The sequence below is a fragment of the Somniosus microcephalus genome, chromosome 12 (genome assembly GCF_052327205.1).
Source record: "Somniosus microcephalus isolate GS21.2 chromosome 12, FLI_Smic_1.0, whole genome shotgun sequence".
Classification (NCBI taxonomy): domain Eukaryota; kingdom Metazoa; phylum Chordata; class Chondrichthyes; order Squaliformes; family Somniosidae; genus Somniosus; species Somniosus microcephalus.
The window spans coordinates 64169727-64196628 of NC_140998.1; the positions used below are offsets into that span (position 1 = coordinate 64169727).

At 46.5% G+C, this 26902-nt stretch overlaps 1 protein-coding gene across 1 annotated transcript in view; it reads right to left on the reverse strand.

The window, feature by feature from the left end:
- Nucleotides 1-26902, reverse strand: part of dlk1 (delta like non-canonical Notch ligand 1) — a 116978-nt gene that overhangs the window by 9394 nt on the left and 80682 nt on the right. The window contains exons 2-3 of the mRNA XM_086004181.1: nt 23132-23256; nt 10108-10238 (exon numbers count right to left, since the gene is read on the reverse strand). Coding sequence (XP_085860307.1) covers nt 10108-10238; nt 23132-23256 — 256 coding nt within the window. The remainder of the gene's footprint in view (nt 1-10107; nt 10239-23131; nt 23257-26902) is intronic.

Sequence of the window (26902 nt, forward strand, 5' to 3'; positions counted from 1 at the left end):
ACCTATACTCCCCTCAGAATGCCCTTAGAATCATAGATCATCCGAGTATTGAAGGGAATTTCATCTTTTTAGAAAGAATACGTTACATTTTTAATCAGTATGTTATTACTGTCTAACTTGAAGTAAAAAAAAATCAGTCTAATTGTAATAATTGACCGTGAAAGCGTTCATACATCTAGAGATTTGTTGAAGCTAGTGGGGCTGAATTTCTTATCCCAGTGGTGGGTTAGCAGCAGAGTGGGAATACCACCCACCAATGTGAATCCATTGCAAAACCCCTGCAACTTTCTCCCAGAGATATTATTTGCCATGCAGTGTGGGTTCAGAACATTAATACCACTCCTGATAGACTTAACACCACTGGGAAGGAGGGAAACACAGGCTGCAGCAAGCTAAAGGGCAGCATCACTTTCTGAGCAGCAGAAGCAGCCTTAGGGTGAGGGTGAGTGGGTGGGAGGCAGGATCAGGAGCTAGAAGAGCTCCTTGTTTCTCAGATGTGTCACTGGAGATGTTGGAAGCATAAGTGAGGGCCAGAAGAGGCACACTGTTGAGAATGAGGGCAGTAAGCTCCATAATAACATTCGCGCCACACAAGTGCCAGGCAATGACCATCTCCAACAAGCAAGAGTCTAACCACCACCCCTTGACATTCAACGGCATTACCATCACCGAATCCCCCACCATCAACATCCTGGGGGTCACCATTGACCAGACACTTAACTGGACCAGCCACATAAATACTGTGGCAACTAGAGCAGGTCAGAGGCTGGGTATCCTGCGGCGAGTGTCTCACCTCCTGATTCTCCAAAGCCTTTCCACCATCTACAAGGCACAAGCAAGGAGTGTGATGGAATACTCTCCACTTGCCTGGATGAGTGCAGCTCCAACAACACTCAAGAAGCTCGACACCATCCAGGACAAAGCAGCCTGCTTGATTGGCACCCATCCACCACCTTAAACATTCACGCCCTCCACCACCAGCGTATCGTGGCTGCAGTGTATACCATGTACAAGATGCACTGCAGCAACTCGCCAAGGCTTCTTCAGCAGCACCTCCCAAACCCGCAACCTCTACCACCAAGAAGGACAAGGGCAGCAGGCGCATGGGAACACCACCACCTCCAAGTTCCCCTCCAAGTCACACACCATCCTGACTTGGAAGTATACAGCCGTTCCTTCATCATCGCTGGGTCAAAATCCTGGAACTCCCTCCCTAACAGCACTGTGGGAGTACCTTCACCACATGGACTGCAGCAGTTTATGAAGGTGGCTCACCACCACCTTCTCAAGGGCAATTAGGGATGGGCAATTAATGCTGGCCTTGCCAGCGACGCCCACATCCCATGAACCAATAAAAAAAAATAAGCGGGTGGTGCAGGTTTCCTGGAGGGAGGTGGCAGAGGCAATCAGTGCAACCTGTACCAGCCCAAGAACTGCCACACAGTGCAGAAAAAGGTTCAATGACCTCACAAGGGTGGTCAAGGCAAGTCAAGACTGTGTTGCCATTATAAATCCTCTACCACTCACAGGAGTTGATTTTGACTCCTTTCATCTGGCGTTAATGGGGCGGTAACAATCTCAAAATGGGGTTGGTGGCTGACGTCATTTTAAAAGGGTCCTATATCTGGTTGTCCAAAGCATCCACCTAGTTCAGGCAATAGGCCCCTTTATTATGGAAATCAAGGTCCCATGATATAAATAGGACCATGACTGCCATTTTAGGTATGAACTGATCGGGGAGTGTGAGGTGAGGGCACTCAACATCGACTGCAGAGTTCTGAGTTAATTTCTTCTTTGAGGTTTAGATGATTGTAGCAGATATGTAGACTTCTGCCTTATGAAGGAATTTGACAGAAGTTTTTGACAGTGATGGACTTCGTGAGGGTGTGGGAAGGAGAACAAACAGGTGTGAAGTGACATTTATTTATTGAAAGTATTGAGCTATCAGATGTGCCCTCCTTTCTCTGGCTTCTAGCTGTCTTGTTGCATGTCCTGTTCTTCCTCAAGTATTCCTGGAAGCAGCAAGTCTTTTTCCATTGACTTCAATGGAAATGAAAATCGGGAGAGATGTATAATGGGCGTCTGATACGATATCGGCCGTTTTACACTTTTGCCAATTTCAAAATTGGCCCCAATATTTCCGTTCGCCTCTCACACCAGCGAGCCCCTCCCTAATGCCAGCTGCCATTGGTAATGGTGCACAAAAGAGTGGTGGCACAGGGAATGCTGTCACTCAGGATACGCTACAGCTAGGACAAATCATTACTGGCTGAATACTGCTGTGTACCAGTCTGCTCTGAATTCAGTCTGCATGTCAACTGAGATCAATAGAGCGGCACTCTGAATGAGCGGAGACCAAGGTGAAAGATCTCCCTAGGCTGAAAATCACCAATTAAATTAGGAATAAAGGGATTAGAGCATAAGAATAAAGATGTCTTACTGTAATTATATAGGGCCTTGTTGAGACCACACCTGGAGTACTGTGTAGAGTTTTGGGCCCCGATTTTTGGCTTGTGTGGGAAATGGTCGGGTTTCCCCGAATGTGGGGTTTCTGACACACATAAAAAAGTGTCAGCCAGCGCCACGCAATTTTCCCTCAATTGGCCAATTAATTCCCAGCATGTGGGAAGCCTTGCTAATTGTCGAATTCGAGTCAGAAATCCCCACAATATGATGTCATCATTCGTGGTGCTTTCAAAGTCCATAGCAAGCACTGCATCCTCTGAAGGCTTCCAAACGAACCATACAGGATGGCAGAGGAGCCTGCAGCAGCTGTGGCCAGTGCCAGACCCCGAGCTGCCTTCAAATTCGACGAGGCTTCACTGCAGGCATTATTGGATGGGGTTAGTGCTCACAGGGAGGTCCTCTTCGCTAGGTCAGGGAGGAAGAGGCCTCCCACTGAGACCAATGCTGCATGGATGCAGGTGTCAGCAGATGCCAACTCGCTGGGAGTCACCAGAAGAACCTTGGCATTACATCTCTAACTCCTTCCTTTACTCCCCCACAGTACCATCCAGCGCCCCCGTCCTCACTGTGGAGGAGGAAGAGGCTGTGCAGCCAGACTCCTCAGAGGAAGCTCCAACCTCTGAGGGCACAGCGTCAGCAGAAGTAAGCGCACCCAGCACCAGCGCAGACACTCACACCTCAGGGGGACCTTCGGGACATAGAGTAGTGTTGTCACCTGGTGTTTCACAGCTCACAAGTTAGCCTCAGCAGATTCTGGAGACAGGAACAGCAGTGGAGAGTCCTCGTTGGAGGGCGCAGGACTCTGCCAGTTCAGCTCAGCTGCGCTGCATGTCGACCCTCGGCCTCTGGGTCCATCCGCAAGAGAAGAGGTGATGGATCTCCATGCACAGATGCAGGAGTCTCTGGCAGGTTTTGTCTCCAGGGTCGCTGCGAGTGTGGAGCGAATGGAGGAGTCCATAGCGACCATGAGCAAAGCCTTTGTGGAGTCATTGGCGCATGAACGCATCACCATGGAAAGGTTGGCAACCTCCATGGAGGAGATAACTCGCCAGGGTACGGAAAACATGGTGAGTGCTCATAAGAGAATGACATCTCTTGAGGAGCGTTGGCCATCTGTTGAACAGAGAAACCAAATCTTCATGGAAGTCCTTCTGAGTAGGACTGCCAGTGCAGAAACGGGTCCCCATGGCCCCCTAAAGCGCAGCAAGGTGCTCTCAAGCCACTTCCAAGCGCTGGCCCCTTCTGGCTTGTGCAGTTTCAGGTGAGTGAGCAGCAGCCTGGTGCTCCTGGTGCTCATCCTGCTGTTCCTGGTTCTGCTGCTGCCGCCTCTGCTGCTGGAGATCCTCTAATGGCAAGAAGGGAAGGAAAAAAAGGCATCCCATGCTTCTCGCAGATGCCTCCGCTGAGGAAGCGCTGAGTGAGGATGACGAGAGGGGCTTCCCAGGTGATTGCATTGGAGAAGTGTGTGAGGCTCAACCTTCCACAGCTGTGCCTAAGCCTTGAAGAAGTAGCCCCAAACCTGCAACAACAAGGTCCTTCAACATACAAGTGCTGTCCCTTTAAATCGCAGCTTTCCCTGACCTGCAGCTAACAGCAAGCAAGCCGGCAAGCTTCACGCCAGGTCTCAGCGGCGGGGTTCCACGCAGGCGTGTTTGATGTGGGGAAAGCCCCAAAGTCGCAACGGCCCCGGAAAATCTTCTTCAACAAGGTAATTATTGGTCATTAGTGTGCCGACGACCAGTCCCGCCAGCGGCGGCCGGGACTGAAGCGGGTCGTGGGGAAACGGCGGTCCGAAAGTCAGACGGGGCGGGGAATCAGGCGGGGAGGGGGGGGGGTCCTGACCCGCTTTTTAAGCGATTTTCGGCCCCCAGCCACCTGAAAAGCCGCCCGACGGCGGCCAGAAAATTGACCCCTTGGTCTCCTTACCCAAGGAAGGATATACTTGCCTTAGAGGGAGTGCAACATAGGTTTACCAGACTGATTCCTGTGATGAGGGGATTGTCCTATGAGGAGAGATTGAGTAGACTAGGCCTATATTCTCTAGAGTTTAGAAGAATGAGGGGTGATCTCATTGAAACATTCAAAATTCTTAAAGGACTTGACAGGGTAGATACAGGGAGGGTGTTTCCTCTGGCTGAGGAGTCTAGAACCAGGGGTCACAGTCTCAGAATAAGAGGTCGGCCATTTAGGGCTGAGATGAGGAAAACCTCTTCACTCAAAGAGTTGTGAATCTTTGGAATTCTCTACCCCAGAGGGCTGTGATGCTCAGTCGTTGAGTATATTCAAGACAGAGATCGATACATTTTTGGACTCTTAAGGGAACCAAGGGATATGGGGATAGTGCAGGAAAGTGGAGTTGAGGTCGAAGATCAGCCATGATCTTATTGAATGGCTGAGCAGGCTCGAAGGGCCGAATGGCCTACTCCTGCTCCTATTTCTTATGCTCTTATGTCCTACAGGGTAGGATAATGATTAAATGGAAAATATTATACAGCCACAAATATTATACAACGACGTCTCATCCTCGGTGATTTCAACTTCCACCTCAAGTAATCAAGCTCTCTCCTTTGAGTTCACTAGCCTCCTATCCTCCCTTAATCTCTCCATCCATGTAAACTCCCCAACCCATATTCACGGCCACGCTCTCGACCTTGCCATCTCTCATGGCCTCGCTACACCCATCGTGTCTATCGCTGATAAGGCCACCTCTGACCACTTCCTCGTATCGCTCACCACCCACATCCCCCTTCCATGCCCACCCCCCCCCCACCCCCGCCAACCCTACTTCCTTCTGTGTGTCCACCCCCGGGAAAAACTCTCTCCCAACTCTCTTACAAATGCACTTGTGAAATCCCAACTGTCCAGCCTTTGGCCCTCCATTCACCATGACATTTCTGCAGCTACCGATCTGCTCAACCACACCCTCACCACCACCTTTGCTGCCCTAGTCCCTATTAAAACAATTACTACTTGCACCCTGGCCGTTCCCCCCCGGTATGTCCCTCATCTTCGCTCCCTTAAGTCCAAGTGATGCAGACTTGAGCAGATATGGCGGACAACTGGTTTAGCCATTCACCGCCAGATCTGGCTAGACCACATAAAGCATTATCAGGTCCAGCTCACATCTGCCAAAATTACTCACTATTCCAGAATCATTCTGGAATGCAAAGTTAAACCTCGGCTCCTATTCTCTACTGCTAACCATCTTCTTAAACCCCTCTCTCCTGTCTCCTCCACCGTCACCTCCGACAAGTGTGAGGAGCTCATGGACTTCTTTGTCTCTAAGATTGAGACCATCCGTTCAGCTGCCTCTGCCACTTCCCTTCCTTCCCCATGTCCACTGGGCCAAACTTCGTCTAAGGTTACCCCCTACCCTAGCCCTGAACTCACATCTTTCTCCAGTTTTTCTCCAATCTCCCCTCATGACCTCTCCGCGCTCATCTTGTCCATGAGACCCACTTCCTGCTCCCTCGACCCTATTCCCACCAAACTGCTGACCACCCAACTTCCTTTTCTGGCTCCTATGTTAGCTGACATTGTTAATGGTTCTCTCTCCTCAAGTACTGTCCCCCTCTCCCTCAAATCTGCCATCATCACCCCTCTACTCAAAAAACCAACCCTTGACTCCACCATCCTTGCAAATTACCGCCCCATCTCCAACCTCCCTTTACTCTCCAAAGTTCTTGAACGTGTTGTTGCCTCCCAAATCCGTGCCCATCTTTCCCGCAATTCCATGTTTGAATCCCTCCAATCAGGTTTCCGCCCTTGCCACAGTACCGAAACAGCTCTCATCAAAGTCACAAATGACATCCTTTGTGATTGTGACAAAGGTAAACTATCCCTCCTCAATCTTCTTATCTTGTCTGCAGCCTTTGACACGGTTGACCACTCCATCCTTCTCCAACGCCTCTCAACCGTCGTCCAGTTGGGTGGGACTGCACTCGCCTGGTTCCATTCTTATCTATCTAATCATAGCCAGAGAATCACCTGCAACAGCTTCTCTTCCCGCTCCCGCATCGTTACCTCTGGTGTCCCCCAAGGATCTATCCTTGGCCCCCTCCTATTTCTCATCTACATTTTGCCCCTTGGTGACATCATCCGAAAACACAGTGTCAGTTTCCACATGTACGCTGACGACACCCAGCTCTACCTCACTACCACTTCTCTCGACCCCTCCATGGTGTTTAAATTGTCAGACTGCTTGCCCGACATACAGTTCTGGATGAGCAGAAATTTTCTCCAATTAAATATTGGAAAGACCGAAGCCTTTGTTTTCAGTCCCCGCCACAAACTCCGTTCCCTAGCCACTGACTCCATCCCTCTCCCTAACATCTGTCTGAGGCTGAACCACACTGTTCGCAACCTTGGTGTCATATTTGACCCTAAAATGAGCTTCTGACCACATATCCACAGCATAACTAAGACTGCCTATTTCCACCTCCGTAACATCGCCCGTCTCCGCCCTTGCCTCAGCTCATCCGCTGCTGAAACCCTCATCCATGCCTTTGTTACCTCTAGACTTGACTATTCCAATGCACTCCTGGCTGGCCTCCCACATTCTACCCTACGTAAACTTGAGGTGATCCAAAACTCGGCTGCCCGTGTCCTAACTCGCACCTAGTCCCATTCACCCATCACCCCTGTGCTCGCTGACCTATATTGGCTCCCAGTTAAGCAACGCCTCGATTTCAAAATTCTCATCCTTGTTTTCAAATCCCTCCATGGCCTCCCCCCTCCCTATCTCGGTAATCTCCTTCAGCCCTACAGTCCCCCGAGATATCTGTACTCTAATTCTGTCCTCTTGAGCATCCCTGATTATAATTGCTCAACCATTGGTGGCCATGCCTTCTGTTGCCTAGGCCCTAAGCTTTGGAATTCCCTGCCAAAACCTCTCTTCATCGCTACCTCTCTTTCCTCCTTTAAGACGCTCTTTAACACCTACCTCTCTGACCAAGCTTTTGGTCACCTGCCCTAAATTCTCCTTATGTGGCTTGGTGTCAAATTTTTTGTTTTTTTAATACTCCTGTGAAGCACTTTAGGACGTTTTACTACGTTAAAGGCACTATATAAATACAAGTTGTTGTTGTTGTATTTAAGTAACAATATTGAAGCAGAAAATGCTGGAAACACTCAGCAGGTCAGGCAGCATCTGTGGACAGAGAAAGTTAGGGTTAACATTTCAGGTCAATGACCTTTCCCAAGAAACATTAAACCTATGTTTTTCTGTCCGCAATTACTGCCTGATGTGCTGAGTGTTTCCAGAATTATCTGTTTTAATTTCAGCTTCCCAGCATCTGCAGTCATATGATTGTTTGGGGTTGTGCCTATGTTTTGTGCCACTATTTGAATACCTCCATTATGTTGATTCACAGCTGTTAATCACACGTTAAAAATGCTGATATCTCCAGGACTCCTGTAACCATGCCAATATAAACAGCTACATTTTTCTCCATCAATTAGGAACATAGGAACAGGAGTAAGGCATTCAGCCGCTCGCGCCTGCTCTGCCACTCAATTAGATCATGACTGACCTGCACCTCAACTCCATTTACCCGCCTTTGCTCCATACCCTTGAAACCCTTACCTAACAAAAATCTATCCATCTCGATCTCGAAAACTCCAATTCACCTAGCATCCATAGCCTTTTGGGGGAGAGAGTTCCACATTTCTACTACCCTTTGTGTGGAAAAGTGCTTCCTGGTTTCACTCCTGAATGGCCGAGCTCTAATTTTAAGATTATGTCCACTTGTTTTTGATTCCCCCACCAGAGGAAATAGTTTCTCCGCATCTACCCTATCAAATCCTCTTAACATTTTAAACCCCTCGATCAGATCACCCCTCAATCTTCTATACTTAAGGGAATACAAAGCAAGTTTATGTAACCTGTCCTCATAATTTAATGCTCTAAGCCCCGGTATCATTCTGGTGAATCTGCAACCACACCCCTCCGAGGACAATATATCTTTCCTGAGGTGCGATGCCCAAAACTGAATGATATCGTTTATTGACAATTATCAGCCTGAAGATTAAATAACTCAAAAATAATTTTGTTCCCTGCAGGAAATATCTGGGCAACAGGCTTTAAGTAATCAATCCCTTTTCACTGAATCTGAGAAGGTTAAACAGAGAGAGGTTTCCAAAATAAGAATAGTCTTGAGCAGATAAATAGTCTCAAGATTGTTTCCACTGGTTGACAAATTGGCAAATGAGGCATAAATTCAACATTATCATTAGAATAACAAAAGGAGAAGGTAGAATAAATTCAACATCATTAGAATAACAAAAGGAGAAGGTAGAATAAATTCAACATTATCATTAGAATAACAAAAGGAGAAGGTAGAATAAATTCAATATCATCATTAGAATAACAAAAGGAGAAGGTAGAATAAATTCAACATTATCATTAGAATAACAAAAGGAGAAGGTAGAATAAATTCAATATCATCATTAGAATAACAAAAGGAGAAGGTAGAATAAATTCAACATTATCATTAGAATAACAAAAGGAGAAGGTAGAATATTTTTTCACTGAGAGTTATTAGAATGATTTACCATAAGTGACTATTGGGGTAAAAACTATATCATCACTCAATATATATTTGAAAAAGAAAAATATACAAATGTTACAGGTAAAGGACAGGAAAATGCTGTTAAAGCAGATAACTCCAGTTAAGGATACACAGACAATTCTGTCTTGTAATTTCTAAGGCCTAGAAATTTGGTGGGCTACGCCACCAGTTAGCACCCAAAGAGGGCACTTAGTGGGTTTAGCGCCACTGGCCACGCCTCCCGTGAAATTTAGCGGGGCGCTAATGGCAGCATTAGCCAGTAGCGCTGCGCTGCCACCGATGACGTCATCGGTGTGCGCAATGCCCCGCTACCGCCCCGATCGCGAAATTTGGTAGCGCCCCCCGCTGTAACGCCGGTCGCAATTTGCGACCGATTGAGGGGGCCTACCTGCGGAGGTAGAGGCGCTGAGGTGCGGGGCGGCCATTTTTTTTGCTGGCCGCCTGCCAGCACCTCTTCGCACAGCCGTCCCCGGCTGCCTGAAACCCCCCCACCCCACGTTGTGCCGGCTGTGTCCCACTTCTCCTCGGTGCCGGGCTCTTTTGCCGGCACTCGCGATCTCAGATCGCGTTGCAGCGGGCCCCTCCCCTTTAAGAAGCATGTGGCGCTGCGGCACGTTGCGCTGCGAACTTCAGTTGCAGCGCCCCAAGACGGATGCGGGGCGCCTCGAGTAGCGCCGCGCTTCCGTTTGGGGCTCTCAAACTGAATTTCTGGCGGGCGATCGCGACTCCTTCCGGGGCGGTACTTCCGGCGCCCTGGCGAGACTGGTGCCGTGGCGCCACCGAATTTCTAGGCCTAAGTTTCTATAAAATGATGACAATATGGAACAAAAATACTAGAAAATAGAGCTAATATTAAATCATTTTTATTAAAAGATCATGAGTGTTTCTAGATAAGTCTCAGTCTTCAAAATTAAAAATTCCCCTAAAAATAAATTTACTAATAAGTTTTCAGAATCCAAATTGTTTATCAGGCTCGAGTATAATTCTGGATATTTGCCAGCTGTTTTAATTTATGGACTTCATTTTACAGTTTTGCTTTTGCATTTGTATGACACTGCGTGAATGTACAGACCTGTGTCACAGCGGCTGCTTCTCCAGCCCTCGTCACAAATACATTCCCAAGGTTTGGTGCAGGTCCCATGTAAACAGCCAGGAAAAGGAATGCACTTATCACACAGCTCTCCCTGCCAGCCAGACTTACACCTGCAACAGAGAAACAGCCGTCAAGTTCCAGGCAAAGTGTAGTTAATGGTGCCCAGCTATGAACCAGGTTTGCAACCTTCATCCTTTGATATAGTTTATTGACACAAGCAACAATTATTAAATAGCACTGAATTGAATTCATGACTTTTGATAACTCTAGAGAAATACCACTATATTTTTCACAATACTGTCTTTAATATTTCTTACTTCCCTTACTTTATTTTTTCATTTTCTATTCCTATTTCCATTTTTGCTCTGTTCAAGTTTCTTTTTCGCCTGTTTCCTTCTCATATTTCTTTTCTGTTTTAAACGCGGTAAAGTGAGTATGCCTAAAGATAGCATAACCATATTTCACTGATATAAATGCTTTTGACAAGTTACCTAGACAAAGGTAAAATTTTCAAAGTAACCGAAGTCTGACTAGTGGGAATGGATCCAAAAAAAACTGAATGAAACATTGGCCTAGAAATTGGGTTCTGGTCTTGCCAGGGCTGTAGCGCCAGAAAGTTTGCGCCAGCGGTAATGTGGCAGCGCCCGACGAAAATTCGGGTGCGCCGGGCCCAGACGGCGGCGGGCGCTAAAACCCTCCTTTAGCGCCTCAAAACGGGCGTGAACTTGGGTTTCCCGGCGCTAATCCCCCGCTGCGGCACCCGATGCGGTGCGGCAGGCGGGGGAACTGCAGGCCTCCTCCTCCTGTTAAGGAGGAGCTGCCTGCAGCCGACAACTGTCCGGCGGATTGACCCGACATCTGAGCCCGGCACCTCGGGGAAGTGCCGGGCTCGCATGAGACACTGATCAGGGCCGCGGGGGGGGAATGCAGGAGTCCGGGAAGGGAGGTGCGGGCAGGCGGCCGCCGGGAACACGGCCGGCCGCCGCTCCACCTTTATGCGCCGGCGCACACTGGGGGAAGACTCTGTTGCCAGAGTCTTAGTTGCGCCTGCCACGGGCGAGGCGGGCGCAACTGAATTTCGGCTTGGGGCCGGGTTACCACGGCAACCGGGACGCTGCGCACACCGATGACGTCATCGGTGCCGGCGCAGCGCTACCGGTGCAACGCCGATTTAGGGCCCCAGGGAATTTCTCAACTGGCCATAACTCCGGTGCTAGGCCCTCTAGCGCCTCAAATGCGGCGCTAAGCCTACCGAATTTCTAGGCCATTAATTCCAAAGACTTCAAACTCAGGGCAAGAAATTCATTATAGCCCAGGAATGGGCGCTCACTTTGGAAAAGTTTGGGATTTAGCGCCAGGCGCTAATGAATCTCGCAGCACGCAAAATTCATTGTCATCGCTCAAAAAAACAATGGGAGCGCTGAATCAAGCGCTAATGACGTAGCTCAGTGGCGTTAGACTCAAAGCGCTAACCAATATCAGGTGCAGTCTAATCACAAGTCATCATTGGCACAGGCTCTTTCCAGTTCTTAAAAGGGATGTTCATTCATGTTGCAGAGCCTCATTCTCAGCATTGCTGGTTGTGAACCTGTGCCAGCAAGCAGGAGCAGGCCAAGTCCAAGGAGCCGGACGACTCAACCAGCTGTACTCATGGCAGATCCACACCCCAGGGAGAGAGCCCGCAGATTTTCAGACTAAGCATTGGCGGAGTTGGTGTGGAGAGACGGAGGGTGGTGCTCTACCCGGCAAGTGGCAGGAGGCCCTTGCCACAAATCTTCCGTGCCACATGGAGGGAGGTATCCCATCAGGTCTCGGGCAGCACTGTGGTCCCCAGGACCCACACACAGTGCAGGGAGAAATTTAACGACCTCACTCGGGTGGTCAGGGTGAGTCAATGCTTCAACAAATGCTAGATACCACCATCTGAACCACAGTCTGCACACACTGACCAAAGCACCACACCCCCAGCACTCACCCACCAACAACCTCTGCCTACCAACACTCACACCCACATCTCACACCTTGCACACAATGACAGCTATTCAACTAAGGCAGGCACATCACTCAAACACATCGCTCCACACTCACTGACACACTTTCCTTTCTCTTGCAGGCCAAGGTGGCTCACAACAGGAGGGAGCAGGAGCACACAGGCGGGGAACAAGCCTACACCCAATCACTGTCAGCACGGGAAAATAGAGTGCTGGAGATTATTGAGTGCCAGGTTGTGGGCGCTGTGGCCAATAGCAACGTTGAGCCCCTTGGGGACAACAGCGGTATGTTCATCCTTACTCCTTCTTCTCACATCCCACTTCCCTCTCACCCCACAAGCCTTTCGCACTTTCCAGCTAATCATGCTGAATGCATGCATTTCTCCCTCCCCTTACCTTAACCCATCTCTTGTGCCTTTATGCTTTCAGATAATGAGCAAGCACCGGAGCAGCCTGTCCCTGAGGGCACCATTGAGAGCGACGCGGGAGAAGAGGAGGAGGATGAACACACCGCGTCACTGCATGTCTCACCCACAGGCACCAGCTCAGATACTGGCACTACGCATTCTTTAGAGGCTAGTATAGTAGCAAGATCTGCACAGGGAGATGCACCAGCAATGAGCCGGCTACAGCAAGGCCAGGGGGAAAGGGTAGCTCGGGGGTTCTGCTGCACAGGACTCAGCTGAGGACCTCGATGGGGAGAACTTTAGAAGAAGGGTGATGGGCATGCACATGGAGATCATAGGTGCAATGGCAAGGGTGCCCAAGAGCCTGTTGGCAATGGTCAGGAGCATGGAGGAGTCCGCCTCCAATATTGCACAAAGCTCTGCGTACACCATGGAGCCCATCATTTCCAGTCTGCAAAGGATGGTAGACTCCGAGAGACCGTGGCGACCCAGGCCTGATGCTGCATGTGATGGGTGATCTGCTGTAATGTAGTCTTTGGTTGGTGCCATTCAATCTCAGACTGCTCTCATGCAGTCTCAGCTTGATGCCACGCAAGCTCTGACTGCTGCTATCGTGGCTGGGTCTACCATCGTTGACTGGGGCTTTCACGGTATCGCAGCAGGCCAACAATCTGTGCTCCAACAGAGTGCTAGGGATGTGCAGGTGCTGCCCCAGGGGAGTGGCAGTGGATCATTGGGGCAGGAACCTGCTGTCCTCTCTCAGGATGACAGCATTCTTGCTCCCACCGCTGCCACTCCGCCAATGCCCTTGTCGCTGCCTGTCATCCAGCCATCCCAGACAACCGACGCCCAGCCTGAGGTGGTGCAGTCTACAGCCAGGCCTTCCAGGCCCAGAGCTGGTCGAGGGCATCCTGGAAGGCCATCTGAAGTCTCCCGCACGGACACTCAGCAGCCTTCCACCAGCCCTGCTGCAGCCACTGGGCCAACACTTCATAGGAGCACTAGAGTAGGCAAAGGCACTGTAACAAGGGGCACTAAGGGATTGCACAAGGGTGAATAGCTAATAATGTTGTTGTAAATATGTGTTCACTGATTGTTGATCAATTTATTAATTCATTTCAGATAATTTTGTACTCTCTCTCATTTCAGCTTTGTGCTGTGATATGGCCTGCGACAGGGATGGGATGACGGGGATGTGGTGAGCAACGGGGATCTGGGGTTAAATTGACTGGAACCACAGTCTGATGAGGCGGTCACAGAGGCCGATTGGATGGCTGCCTCCTCCCTCACTCCTGTTCCTCCTCCTCATCTTCCTCATCCTCCACCTCCTCCTCCTCCTCCTCTCCCTCTTCCTGAGGTGGTCCCACAATCCCTGCTGGCAAGGGCTGGGCCCTCATGATGGCCAGATTGTGGAGCATGCAATACACCACGATGAAATGGGACACCCGCTCCGGCAAGTACTGGAGGGCTCATCCCGAGTGGTCAAGGCAGCGGAACCGTTGCTTGAGCAACCTGATGGTCTGCTCAATGATGTTCCTTGTGAGGACATGGCTCTCATTATATGAGTGCTGTGCAGGAGTGTTGGGGTTGCGGAGGGGAGTCATGAGTCAGGCAGAGAACGGATACTCCTTGTCTCCGGCCAGCCAGCCATGAGCTTGATGTGGTGGCTGGAAGAGTGCTGGAACACCGGTCTTGTGCAGGATGAAAGCATCGTGGCTGCTGCCAGGATAGCAGGCATTCACATTGAGGATTCGCTGTCTGTGGTCGCACACCAACTGCACATTAAGTGATTGGTAGCCTTTGCGGTTACAGAGGATCTCAGGATTGTTATGCGGTGCCCGCAAAGCCACGAGGATGAATTCAATGGCACACTGCACCATGGGGAATCCCGCTATCCTGTCAAACCCACATGGACGCTCGTCCTGCTTCTCTCTAGTGATGGGGAATGAAATGTACTCCCTTCTCCTACTGTAGAGAGCCTCTGTGACCTCCCGGATGCAGCGGTGAATGGTGAACTGTGAGATGTTACCTATATCTCCTGTTGCAGACTGGAAGGACCTGCTGGCAAAGAAATTGAGGGCGACAGTGACCTTGACTGCCACTGAGAGAGCCATCCTTGTCCTGACCTGAGGCTTGAGGTCTGGTTGTAGGGGGTGGCAGAGTTCTGTGACCAGCTCCTTGCTGAAGCGGAGCCTTCTAAGACACTGCTTCTCGCTTAACTGAAGGAAGGAGAATTGCTTTCGGAATACCCTCGGAGGGTAAGGCCTCCTGTTGAGAGCCCTGATGGCCCTCCTCCTCCCTCTAGCCACATGTTCCAATCTTTCTCGCTGCCTGCACTCCCTCCACAGTAGATCCTGGAGGGTGAGGTCGACTGCCAGTACAACCCCCATTAATGTAAGGAAATGCAGCACTTTGATATTTTGTGAGAATTAATGTAACTAATTTTTAGCCACAACACTCTGGAAACTAAACAACCTTTAAATAACTGAATTAAACTGTTGCACAATGTCAAACTGACAAGGAAGCAGTGAAACAGCACCAACCTGAGAGCTGTGACTCATTACTCATGATCCCTTTAAGTAGCGCCCCTGGAGCCGGCTACCGGCTGCTTCACACCTCCTCTCCCTGTCGCTGTCGGGGCGAGGTGCTAAGGTAGGGGGTGATACTCAATTTGGTAGATTGGGTGCGTTGCATGCTCACTGACGTCACAATCTGCCTTGCGCTCAGGTCCCCGGTGCTAACTCGTAGCAGTGGCACAATGGGGGGCCCAAATTTGGCATGCGCCGCTGGATTCGCCTCGTTACGGTGCTACTGCCTCAGTGCCCCGTTAGCACCCCCACCAGGCGCTAACTGGAGGCACTAAGGTACTGAATTTCTCCTACTCAGGGTTTTACTTGGTATGGTAATCGAAAGAATATATTTTCTTCTCCACTCCTCCAGGTATTTTGATACCCGACATCATATCTTGGCTGACAAAGTGGGCAGGCAAGTTGCTCCCAGAACTCTGCCAATGCTGCCCACTCATTATCGATTAGGCACACGAGTGGCCCCAGTGGTGTCCCTCTAATCCTTGCTCCTTCGAATGGTAAAGGGCTTGGGTTTCTTCTCATCGCATGAGGAAATATAGTCACAGGACCATGCCCTACCATTCTATGTATAGCATGCTGGCACTCCAGTGTGGTACACCACTCCAACACCTCCTCAAATTCCACTTAAAAAATAAATATTCCACTTCATTTTGACAGTTAAAAAAAAATCTTTGGTTATCTGTGTCTAGTCACACAATCTTCCCTGTAAGCATGGTCATGTGATATACTTTTCACAAAGCAAAAAATAATTACTGTAGAAGGTATTTATTACAATTAACAACTGCCTGGAAAACTCTACATCAAAATGCAATAAACAAAACTTGGAAGTATAGTGAACAGTGAGGAGGATAGTGATAGACTTCAAAAGGACATAGACAGGCTGGTGGAATGGGCGGACACGTGGCAGATGAAGTTTAACACAGAGAAGTGCGAAGTGATACATTTTGGTAGGAAGAACGAGGAGAAGCAATATAAACTAAATTGTACAATTCTAAAGGGGGTGTAGGAACAGAGTGACCTGGGGGTATATGTGCACAAATCATTGAAGGTGGCAGGGCAAGTTGAGAAAGTAGTTAAAAAAGCATACGGGATCCTGGGCTTCATAAATAGAGGCATAGGCCAGAATTTTCTTTACCTTGGCGGGTCGCGACCCCGTTGCTGGCTCCATCCCGCTGTTGAAAATGAACTTACCTTAATGGGGCTTATTAAGCCCACGCAGTGCGTTACCCAGCCCAATGAGATGGAGCGGGTCTGGTGACATCATTCGTGATGCGTTTTCAGCTGGGATCTTTAAAGGGACCGTGGCCACATTACATTTGAAGTTTCATCTAACATAGTGTTGTCAGTGCACTACAGCATTGGAGTGCTGCAAACACTGACAATGACTGCAGAGAGGCAGAGGGCTGCACCCAGGTTCTCCGATGACTCCTTCCATATGCTTATGGAGGGAGTCAGAGTACGCAGGGAGGTCCCCTTCCCTTCCGATGGGTGGAAGAGACCTCCCCAGAAGACCAAGACAGCTTGGTTTCAGATTGCAGAGGAGGTCACAAGCAGGGATGTGGTCAGGGTGCAGTGCCGCAAATGTTTCAATTATTTCATTAGATCAGGAAACGTTAGTACAAAGCCACACTCAACTGCATCCTGCTGTGCCTCTCATCATATCCCCATCACTCTGCCTTCCTTACCCTACTCCTGCACATCCTTAATCACCAACATACTTTGCACCTCCACCCATCCCTCTCTCTCTCTCTATCTACATTATCACTTCCATCTCACTAGCCACCCCTCACACTCACCCTCATCTTAGTGCAATCAGATCAACTAACAACACATAAGGGTAGCCACTGGGTGTTTTATCCAATGTTTATGTAAAGTTTCTGTTAATGTGGTATCAAACATTGAAATCTTTATTTTCAACACTTTCCAGTCTTGGACAGATTTGTGAGCACCTTTGGAAGTGGCTTGTTGTGAATGTTGAGACATAACAGTACCCCCCCCCCCCACCCCCGCAATGTTGATGAGTGTGAAAGGAATAGGTTGGGCATTGTGGGGATGCTTTATGGTGTTGGTGTGGGGTGGTGCCAACCTGGCACATCATGTGACAGCCATATGGGTATACAGCGTCAAGTGAAGTAAATCTGGCCATGATGAGGCCAGCCCTGGCCTCCCAGGCAGCAATGTGCTCGGGTGCTGATGCCCTCTGTCCTGTGCAGTATAAGGTGATTGCGGAGAAGGTTTGTGGTGTTGTTCTGAGGACCAAGGTGAGGCAGTATAAACGGCACCAATGTTGATGGAATCGATGGTAGGTGAAGTACAGATGACAGAAGCGATCTGTCAATGGTGAGAGAGTTCTTCCAATGAGGTGACACTGGATGGAGACTTTGCTGGAAACAGTTACAGCCTTCAGAATCTGTGCTGGAAATGAACTGAGCAACAGCTTTGCCTGAGGAAAGTGATCATCTGTCAGGTGGGAGCTTTTACTGTACATTTGATGCTGTCAGGTAATCAGCTGGAGCAATGGCCACTGAACTCACGCCTCAGGTTGATGGATGTGGTTCCCGAGCTGCGTGAATCCCGTGGCCAAGCAGCGAAATTTAAAAAGTAAGTGAAAAAAGGCTCTTAAGTGCCTGTAAACTACCTGATAATCATCTCAATTGGGTCCCCCGCCGCTGCCGGTCGGGTCGGCTCTGCGATGACAGACGCGCCTAGGGGAAAGAGGTGACAGCAGGTTCCCGTCCCGCTGTCAAAAGTAACAATTTTCCCATCCGACCCGCAACCTATCGTGCCCGCTACCACCCCGGAAAATTCCGGCCATAGAATACAAAAGCAAGGAAGTTAGGATGAACCTTTATAAAACATTGGTTTGGCCACAACTGGAGTATTGTGTCCAATTCTGGGCATCACACTTTAGGAAGGATGTGAAGGCCTTAGAGAGAGTGCAGAAAAGATTTACAAGATTGGTTCCAGGGATGAGGGACTTCAGTTACGTGGATAGACTGGAGAAGCTGGGGGTTGTTCTCCTTAGAACAGAGAAGATTGAGAGGAAATTTGATAGAGGTGTTCAAAATCATGAGGGGTCTAGACAGAGTAGATAGAGAGAAACTGTTCCCATTGGCGGAAGGGTCGAGAACCAGAGGACACAGATTTAAGGTGATTGGCAGAAGAACCAAAGGCGACATGAGGAAAAACTTTTTTACTCAGTGAGTGGTTATGATCTGGAATGCACTGCCTGAAAGGGTGGTGGAGGCAGATTCAATCATGGCTTTCAAAAGGGAATTAGATAAGTACCTGAAGGAAAAAAATTTGCAAGGCTACGGGGAAAGGGTGGGGGAGTGGGACTAGCTGAAGTGCTCTTGGAGTGAACTGGCACGGCCTCGACGGGCTGAGCGGCCTCCTACTGTGCTGTAACCATTCTTTGATTCTATGATTCTAACTTAAAGTAGTAATGAGGTGTGGACAAGTATTACAAATAAACCTACTGCAGCAGGGTGATTAAATTATTCTTTCACAATCATGAAGCATCTTGTAATTTTATGCAAGGCTGTATGAATCTGCCAGCAGAGGAGAAAGCAAAATGCCTCAGAATCCACATTTGAAAATAAGAGAAATAAAAATGAATAATTGAAACATAAAAATGAATAATATTAAAATAGAAGGGAAGAACAGACATTTAGAAAAGGAATCAAATACTAAACATAAATTACTGGAAAGATAAGAATGTAAAAGATGGGGTTTCCGCCACACTTTCGATGAAATAACGCCAGTGGAACGGAAGTTGCTCCGAGGAATTTCCTGGCCATTGGCCCAAAATTATCCACGGAATGCTAACACGTGAATGTTTAACACATTTGTCTGAAATCCCACTACTTTAATTGAGGCATTAATGTGTTTGAAAATATGCTAGCACCTCCACTAAACTATTAGAGAGAACTATTTAAGACAAATAATTTAAACATTTGCACATTAATAAGCTACTAGAAAGCTACAGATGCCAATGCAGCTTTATAACTTTATCAAATGTAGATGAAGATATTTAATATAGTTGGTCAATCATTTAGAATTAGCAAGTGACAAGGGTTCTGGTTTTAAAGTTAAAATTACAATGTTTATTTATTTATTATTCACTCCATGAGATAATGTGCATCACTGAAGGAGGAAAGTATGGGAGGAGTGCTTTTAATATAAAGTATTAGCCTCATCTAGAAAATGTTAACATTAATTTAAAATATCCCATTTCAGGAAATATTTTCAGTTTGAATGTTCTTTTCCTTCCCCTGAATGTTCTTTTCCTTCCCCTAGATACCTGCCATTTTAGATTTCTCCCCAGTAGATGCTGAACTGTTCCCTGTAGTGAGTGGACATCCTAGGAAAGGGGTAAAGCACTGAAATGGCAAGTAGTGTATAAGGTTTGTATAAACAGTTATTCACAGTAGCTGGTTGGGAGGGATGTACCATTGCTGTTGAATGTTGTGCTCATCCAGGTAAGTGGAGTCAATACTCAAGAATGGAGTTTGCTACCCACCCCCCCACCCCCCACCCTTTTGCACTTAATGAAAGCATCAGCATGAATTCAAGTATAACAGAATCAGATAAAAGATAACACTTCCATTTATCAATTACTGCAATTCATCTCAAAGTCATTTTAGTAGATATTTTAATAAGTTATTCTAACTGTGCATAATTACAGGTGAGGCCATATCTAGCATTATATGCAAGCTTTGCCATCCTATCTTCAAAACAACATTGATGCATAAGCGATGGTTCAGAAAAGAGTGACAAAGGTAATTCTGGGACTCAAGCTTATGAGGATAGATTTGAAGTGCTGAACTTATTGCAGACAAGAGACTGAAGAGAAGACATGATCCAGGTCCTGCAAATATTGACAGGCATAGTTGACGGAGTTTAAGTAGGCTACTTGTCTCAGGCGGAGAGCACGGAATTAAAGAAATTAAAAATCCTCAAGTAAGATCCCTCTGCCTCCCAGAGGAGTGGATATTTTAGAATTAACTTTCAGCAAAAACAGCTGATGCTTGTTGGTTAACACCTTCAAAAAAAACTTGATAAATATCTAGAAGGGAAAGAATAAGTATGGACTGAAATTATCAAATACTCCACTGGATACAATCATTCCTGTTCTACGGGGAAAGAGGGATGTTATCAATGAGGGCAGCAGCCAGATTTGAAAAGTGTAAATATGAAATGGATATCTATTCTAAGATTTGCTTGTTTACCTTTGGAGATCAGGGCGTACTTATGCAGAACTTTTGTTCAGGAGACTAAAGGGATTTGGCAGACTCCATAATGAAGTCAATTGTACTGGCTCACTTTCCAAATGATCTGGATCCAGACATAGTTCAACTCAGCTACAATACTTGTTGTCATGCAATACAAAATTAACAAGCTGACCTTGACACAATGCAAAGAGATTACAGTGGGCATCCCAGCAAGCACTAAAGAGGTTAGAGTCAATTTGTATACACTCCATGAACTTGGTGGCCTCATCATCCTAGAAAAGATTGGTTGAATCTTTGAATAGAGTGCAACAATGAGGAAAAGCTCACAACCTTACCAACACACAAGGCACTGTAGGGTATTGTCGGTGGAGCTGTATTTGTATATGAGAAGTGGGGCATGGATTTTTAATTACCCCCTTCTCAACCAGTGGCATATACACAGCAAAACACATACTTTTCTATAGCTCCTCCATATTCAACTGTCTTATAACCATGCTCCATGCCTCTTTCTTGAAAAAATATTTTCTCTTCTCCCTTGAAGGTACTAAAACATGCTGCATTATGGTCCTTTGGGTAGCAGCACCCCTTCAATAGCCAAGTGTACACTCTCGCCTTTCCTAAACTTCTCCATCTAGCAACTTCTCTCCCCACCTTTCAAAGCCTCTTCAAAGCCTGTTTTAACATACTATTTTTCTTAACTCTTCTATTACTACATTAATCATGCTATATAAATGAAAGTCGTTGTTGAGTCAACATTAAGTGGCGCTAGGTTTTTAGCCATGATCCTCTTTTCATGTGATATCCATACCAGTGCGCTTTCCAACAGGGCTTACTGGACAGCAGTCAGTAGCAGGAACCTAGGTTGGTTTTTATCCCCTCCCTTAATCAGGGTCACAGAGGCTAATTGTAGTGCCCCACATGCTGGTTTGGCTAAGATCAGCTAAGTCCTGTTAATTGAACCTGATGTGCATGACATCATGCTACACCAGGCAGTGCCTTTACCTATTGAACCATCAGAAACCTCCAGGCCTTTGTTAAGTGACTCATGCTCACTGGTATGTAAAAATGAAAATGAGGTTGAAGAAAAAAAAATGTATTTACTGATGCAAACAATCAAAAGGGACTTCAGCACTGACAGCAGCCAGGTATGTTTTTCTACAATTCTTGGGACTAAAAGGAAGTGTCACACCTGGAAGTACTGATGAACATCAACCACTTCAAGATGACATGGGAGAATATCAAGATTATATTTGAGGGATGATCCAGAACATTGAAAAAGTAAGAGATGTCCTTCCAAGTCTACAGAACTGCCCACAAAAGTACAAGGGTACACATAAGATGAGAAATTACATTTGAAAAGAAACTAAGATTGGATACAGGAATGGTCTGACAGGATTACTCCTCCATGCCGTCCATGGTTGCTCCTTTGTATCCAATTGCACATGTAGTCAGACTGGGCAAACCAATAATGAAATAAACAACTGAGGACTAAACCCTCTCTGAGAAAATGGAAAATTAGGGGAATTGAAATCTAATGTGTGAGTGACCTACGGTTACAAAGCGGGATATCATTTGGTCAGGCTTCTTGAAGATGACTCAAGGCATGTATATAGGAAGCTTCTGAAAGAAATATAGGGGCCTCGATTTAACAAAGATCAAAAGGAGGAAATGGGATCTCAACACGTGGGTCGGGGGGAATGAATTTCCGTGGGGCTTCTTCCACTCACCTGCTGTACCTTCAGCGGGAGAGCCGTGGAAACTCCAGTAAAACGGTGAATGGGAGAAAATCCCCATGAAAATTTACCTCCGGGATTTCTTGAATAATATACAATTGGAGAGTAACTGGCTTCTGTACAAACAGATTAGAAGTAATGTGTACCTCAAATTGGCTACATAAACTGGAAATATTCTCAATACTCAGGGGGCAAAGAGCCCAAATCCATGGTGTCAATCTCAGTATGATTGAACTTAAACCCCAGCAGAACACCACACTGCTTGATATAAGCTAGAACATCAGAAAACCAAGTGACCAGTAGTACATTATTTTCACAGATTGATAACCACTACCCCATGTATGCCCTGGTTGATCCATATGCTGCTGGCTGTGGAGTCTGTTGGTGTCATTTTGTCTCTAGATAAGACAAAGGCAAAACATACTTCATTACTGGTGACCCTGGGTGCATACTGATGTTTTAAATGGAAAACAGCTATCTTAAAAGAACAATTATTTCACAGACATCTTTCAAATAATTAAAATCAATATTTTCCATTTACGCCTGTTATCCTAACTCAGATCCACCCTTTGAGTAAATAATACATTCACCAGATGCACAAGATATTTCTTGTACATTTGACAATAACTTTCCCTTGTTAATTACATTAAGTGGATTAAGGTTAATAAAATGTTTAATGATATTCCCCTCTCCCTTGTGAAGGACTAGATTCAAATGCAAATTATATAAAACTGTAATAAGAGTCAAATCAAAGTAAGCTAGCTCCAAAACAGATTGAAAGCAGATGGAGGTAACCATTTGACAAACAAATACTTCAGAGCTGCCCAATTAAAGCTTTTTAAACAACACCGCGGTATAACCATTTTATTACGATTTTAATTATGATGCATCTAGATATCTACCTTATAAAATCTCATTAGTTCAGTGTTGGACACTTTAGACAAACAGATTTTAATTATATTTTTAAAATTATTTCTCTTTTTCACAAAGTGCTCCATAACTGGAATTTAGCCAATATTTCCCCAGTTGAATGTATAGTTGAGTTTGTACCTGCATTCACTAGTGGTCTCACAGAACCCATTTAATGAGTGACAGCCAGGTTTGCATTCAGTTCCTACAGGTGCAGAAGAAAGTTGTAAATTAGTAAATAATTGCCCAAATAATGAGCAGAGTCCCTAGCTAACATTTATAAATATCATCTCTGCAGTTTCCCATGGACTGTTTGACACTGTTATATTTCTATTGCTATCTACAATGGACATTTAATATTATAGATTGTAAAAGTTTAATTATTCCTAGTATCCTGTTTGTATCTCAAAGGTATAGTTGACTTGATTACCCAACCATCTACATTTTGTTTTAATTTCAGGTCAGTTTCATATTTAAAATCCACTGAGCTGAATTCAAAGGATGGACTGAATTAAAAATGGGATTGTCAGGCACTAATGGGGCTGATGTTCTGCTGGTGAATCTTAAAGAAAAGTAAATTTGAATAAAAAGTGGCGAAATGTCAATTAATCATCTGTGTTTAGTGCTCCTCTGAGAATTCCTATTCTTCAAACAGAAGTAAAAACAGCAATGAAAAGTTTTAAAAGATCAATGTAACATAAGAAATGAGAACATAAGAAATAAGAGCAGGAGTAGGCCATATGGCCCTTCGAGCCTGCTCCGCCATTCAATAAGATCATGGCTGATCATCCACCTCAACTCCACTTTCCCACCTGATCTCCATATCCCTTGATTCCCCTAGAGTCCAAAAATCTATCGATCTCAGCCTTGAATATCCTGAAAGACTCAGCATTCACAGCCCTCTGGGGCAGAGAATTCCAAAGATTCACAACCCTCGGAGTGAAGAAATTCCTCCTCATCTCGGTCTTAAATGGCCGACCCCTTATCCTGAGACTATGCCCCCTAGTTCTAGGCACTCCAGCCAGGGGAAACAACCTCTCAGCATCTACCCTGTCAATCCCATTCAGAATCTTGTATGTTTCAATGAGATCACCTCTCATTCTTCTAAACTCCAGAGAGTAATAGGCCCTTGTTGAAGGTTATTAACTAGGAATTCTAGCCACATTCCACAATTGCACGAGCACATCAAAAGACGAGTTTTTAACTCCAGCTCAGACATGGCATTAGTGAGAGTAACAAAGATGAAGAATAAGAGAGCAGTGAATACTGTCGCAATTGTCTGAGCTAGAGCTGAGTACTCATGGCTGCACATATCATGGTGAAGGAGAATAAGAGGTCAAGGAGTGCAAGGAGCATTGAAGGTTTATTAGTAGGTACTATCCCAGTCAGTCTGTCTGCCTTCCTGTAGTGAATTCACTCTCCCACCGTGGCATATGTAATGTCATTTGGATAACCCTTTTCACTTCTAAAGTATTACTTGCTTCATTCTGGTTAATATTTCTTTGTCAGTAAAATATCTTTGACAAGCACAACTTGTCATGTGCAGATTACATCCTCTGCTCCCACTTTGTGCTAATATTCATGCTTCATCATTGTGCTTCTCGAATCCAGCACTCCCCCTGCCCCCTCCATATCTCCTGCCAGGTCTTAGTCAAAAGGGCAGCGTTAACGCTGTACTAACATTCTTAGTCATATTAGCATGGCGCGTGTCCGGCCGCCTCCGCCGTAGTGTGCTCACATTGCCCTTTACAATCATCTGTAGAGCCTGGCTACTAAAAATCGTTTTTCACCTAATGCTACTGAACCATTTCCGTTTACAGTTGTAGATACCACAACTGGATTCTAGGACGTTGATATTCAGAAGTGTGAAAAGACCAGTGTTGCAAGTGTCTTGTGATGAAGCTGACTGTGAGCAATGTGATTCCAGCAGCAAATATTAACATTTCATTACAATGAGTGACAAACGTGCCTTATCTCTTTTTGTTAAAACTAAGAATGTCGGTCACTAAATTTCTGCCATTAAACTATTTGGGAAAGGGAAGTGACCATAAACAGATGGACAAGGTATAAAATCAAATGAAGGGGTGAACATTTGAAAAGTTTGAATGTTGACAATGAAATGACACCTGATCTATAGATTGTTTATCATGGGGATGGTTCAGCTGTAGCTCCGTCCACTTGCGGAGACACAAGGCGGCAGGTCGCTGTCTCCACACAATGGGGCTGAGGAGCAGCTCACCATCCTGAAGTGCAATGTACTGCACATCATCTCCCCTGTTTTAGAAAATCTGTTTGCAAACGGTCTATACCGCGGTGTAACATTATCCTCCCACTTTCTACAACAATGTCATGTTTCTGTCTGTTTTTCTACAGGTGATGGTCAATAGATTTGTGTTCGGCAAGATCTGGGGACGGTGGGTTATTTGGAAGATGTCGAGCTCTTCCTCCGTTTAAAAAAAAGACACACGCAACACTAGGTGCAATTTGGATTGCAGTTGTTAAAGCATTCCTAGTTTCACTGGATTTGCCTCTGCTAGGAATTAATATAGGTTGTATGTGCGCGTGTGTGTGTATATAACAGTGGACGCGTCCTACAATTTTTCGTCGTTATGTTTGCGATGATTAATTTGCTTTAGTATCGTATTGTTTGAATAGTGGGTCTCACCAATGATGAAATGCTTCAAAGTGTCACTTATCACACTGTTGGTGCGTTCCGTATCCTAATAAACAGGTCTGGACGATCTGATTTAAGAAATGCACTGCACGTTTAATGGAATGTGTCTCCTGCTTTACTGTACTTTAGAATCAACCCTTTACTTAATGAAACGTCTTCTATGATAAATATTGTTCAGTCAGATATCTAAACACGTCCAGGCACACGTTAAGGTCTGGTAGTACAGGTAGACTATCCTTTATCCGAACTTCTGAAAACCTCTAAAAACCGAAAGTTTTTTCGTTCAGTGTAAGTCGTGCGCACGACGCCGACCCCCGCCCCCCCGCCGACCCTGACCCCCGCCGACGCCGACCCCCCCGCCGACCCCCACCCCCGACCCCCACCCCCGACCCCCACCCCCGACAAATTTCCCAGTCTTATAAAATACCTTCTGAAATCCGAAATTTTCCGAAAACCGAAACATGGCTGGTCGCGAGGTTTTTGGATAAAGGATAGTCTACCTGTATCGTGAAAAAAATAAGTGTGCAGGAACTTTACGTCCAGTATTGGTAAAGAGAGCGCCTCCTATTGGTGAACAGAGCAATTAGCATTGGTGAAAGGAGCTCCTCCTATTGGTGGAGAGCATGTCTTATTGGTGAAGAGAGTGCCCTCTATTGGTGAACAGAGCTCCAACTATTGGAGGAGAGCGCGTCCTATTGGTGGAGGAGCTCCTTCTTTTGGTGAAGAGCGCTCCTCCTATTGGTGAAAAGAACTCTTCCTGTTGGTGGAGAGCGTGGCCTATTGTTGAAGAGAGCTCCTCCTATTGGTGGAGAGCGTGTCCTATTGGTGAAGAGAGCTCCTCCTATTGGTGGAGAGCGTGTCCTATTGGTGAAGAAAGCGCCTCCTATTGAAGAGAACTCCTCCTATTGGTGGAGAGCGTGTCCTACTGGTGGAGAGAGCTCTTCCTGTTGGTGGGGAGTGTGTCCAATTGTGAAGAGAACTCCTCCTATTGGTGGAGAGCTCCTCATATTGGTGGAGCACACCTCCTATTGGTGAACAGAGCAATTAGCATTGGTGAAGAAGGCTCCTCCTATTGGTGGAGAGCACGTCCTGTCGGTGAAGAGAGTAATTACTATTGGTGAAGAGAACGCCTATTGGTGAAGAGTGCTCCTATTGGTGAAGAGAGCACCTTCTATTGGTGAAGAGAGCTCCTCCTATTGGTGAAGAGAGCTCCTCCTATTGGTGAAGAGAGCTCCTCC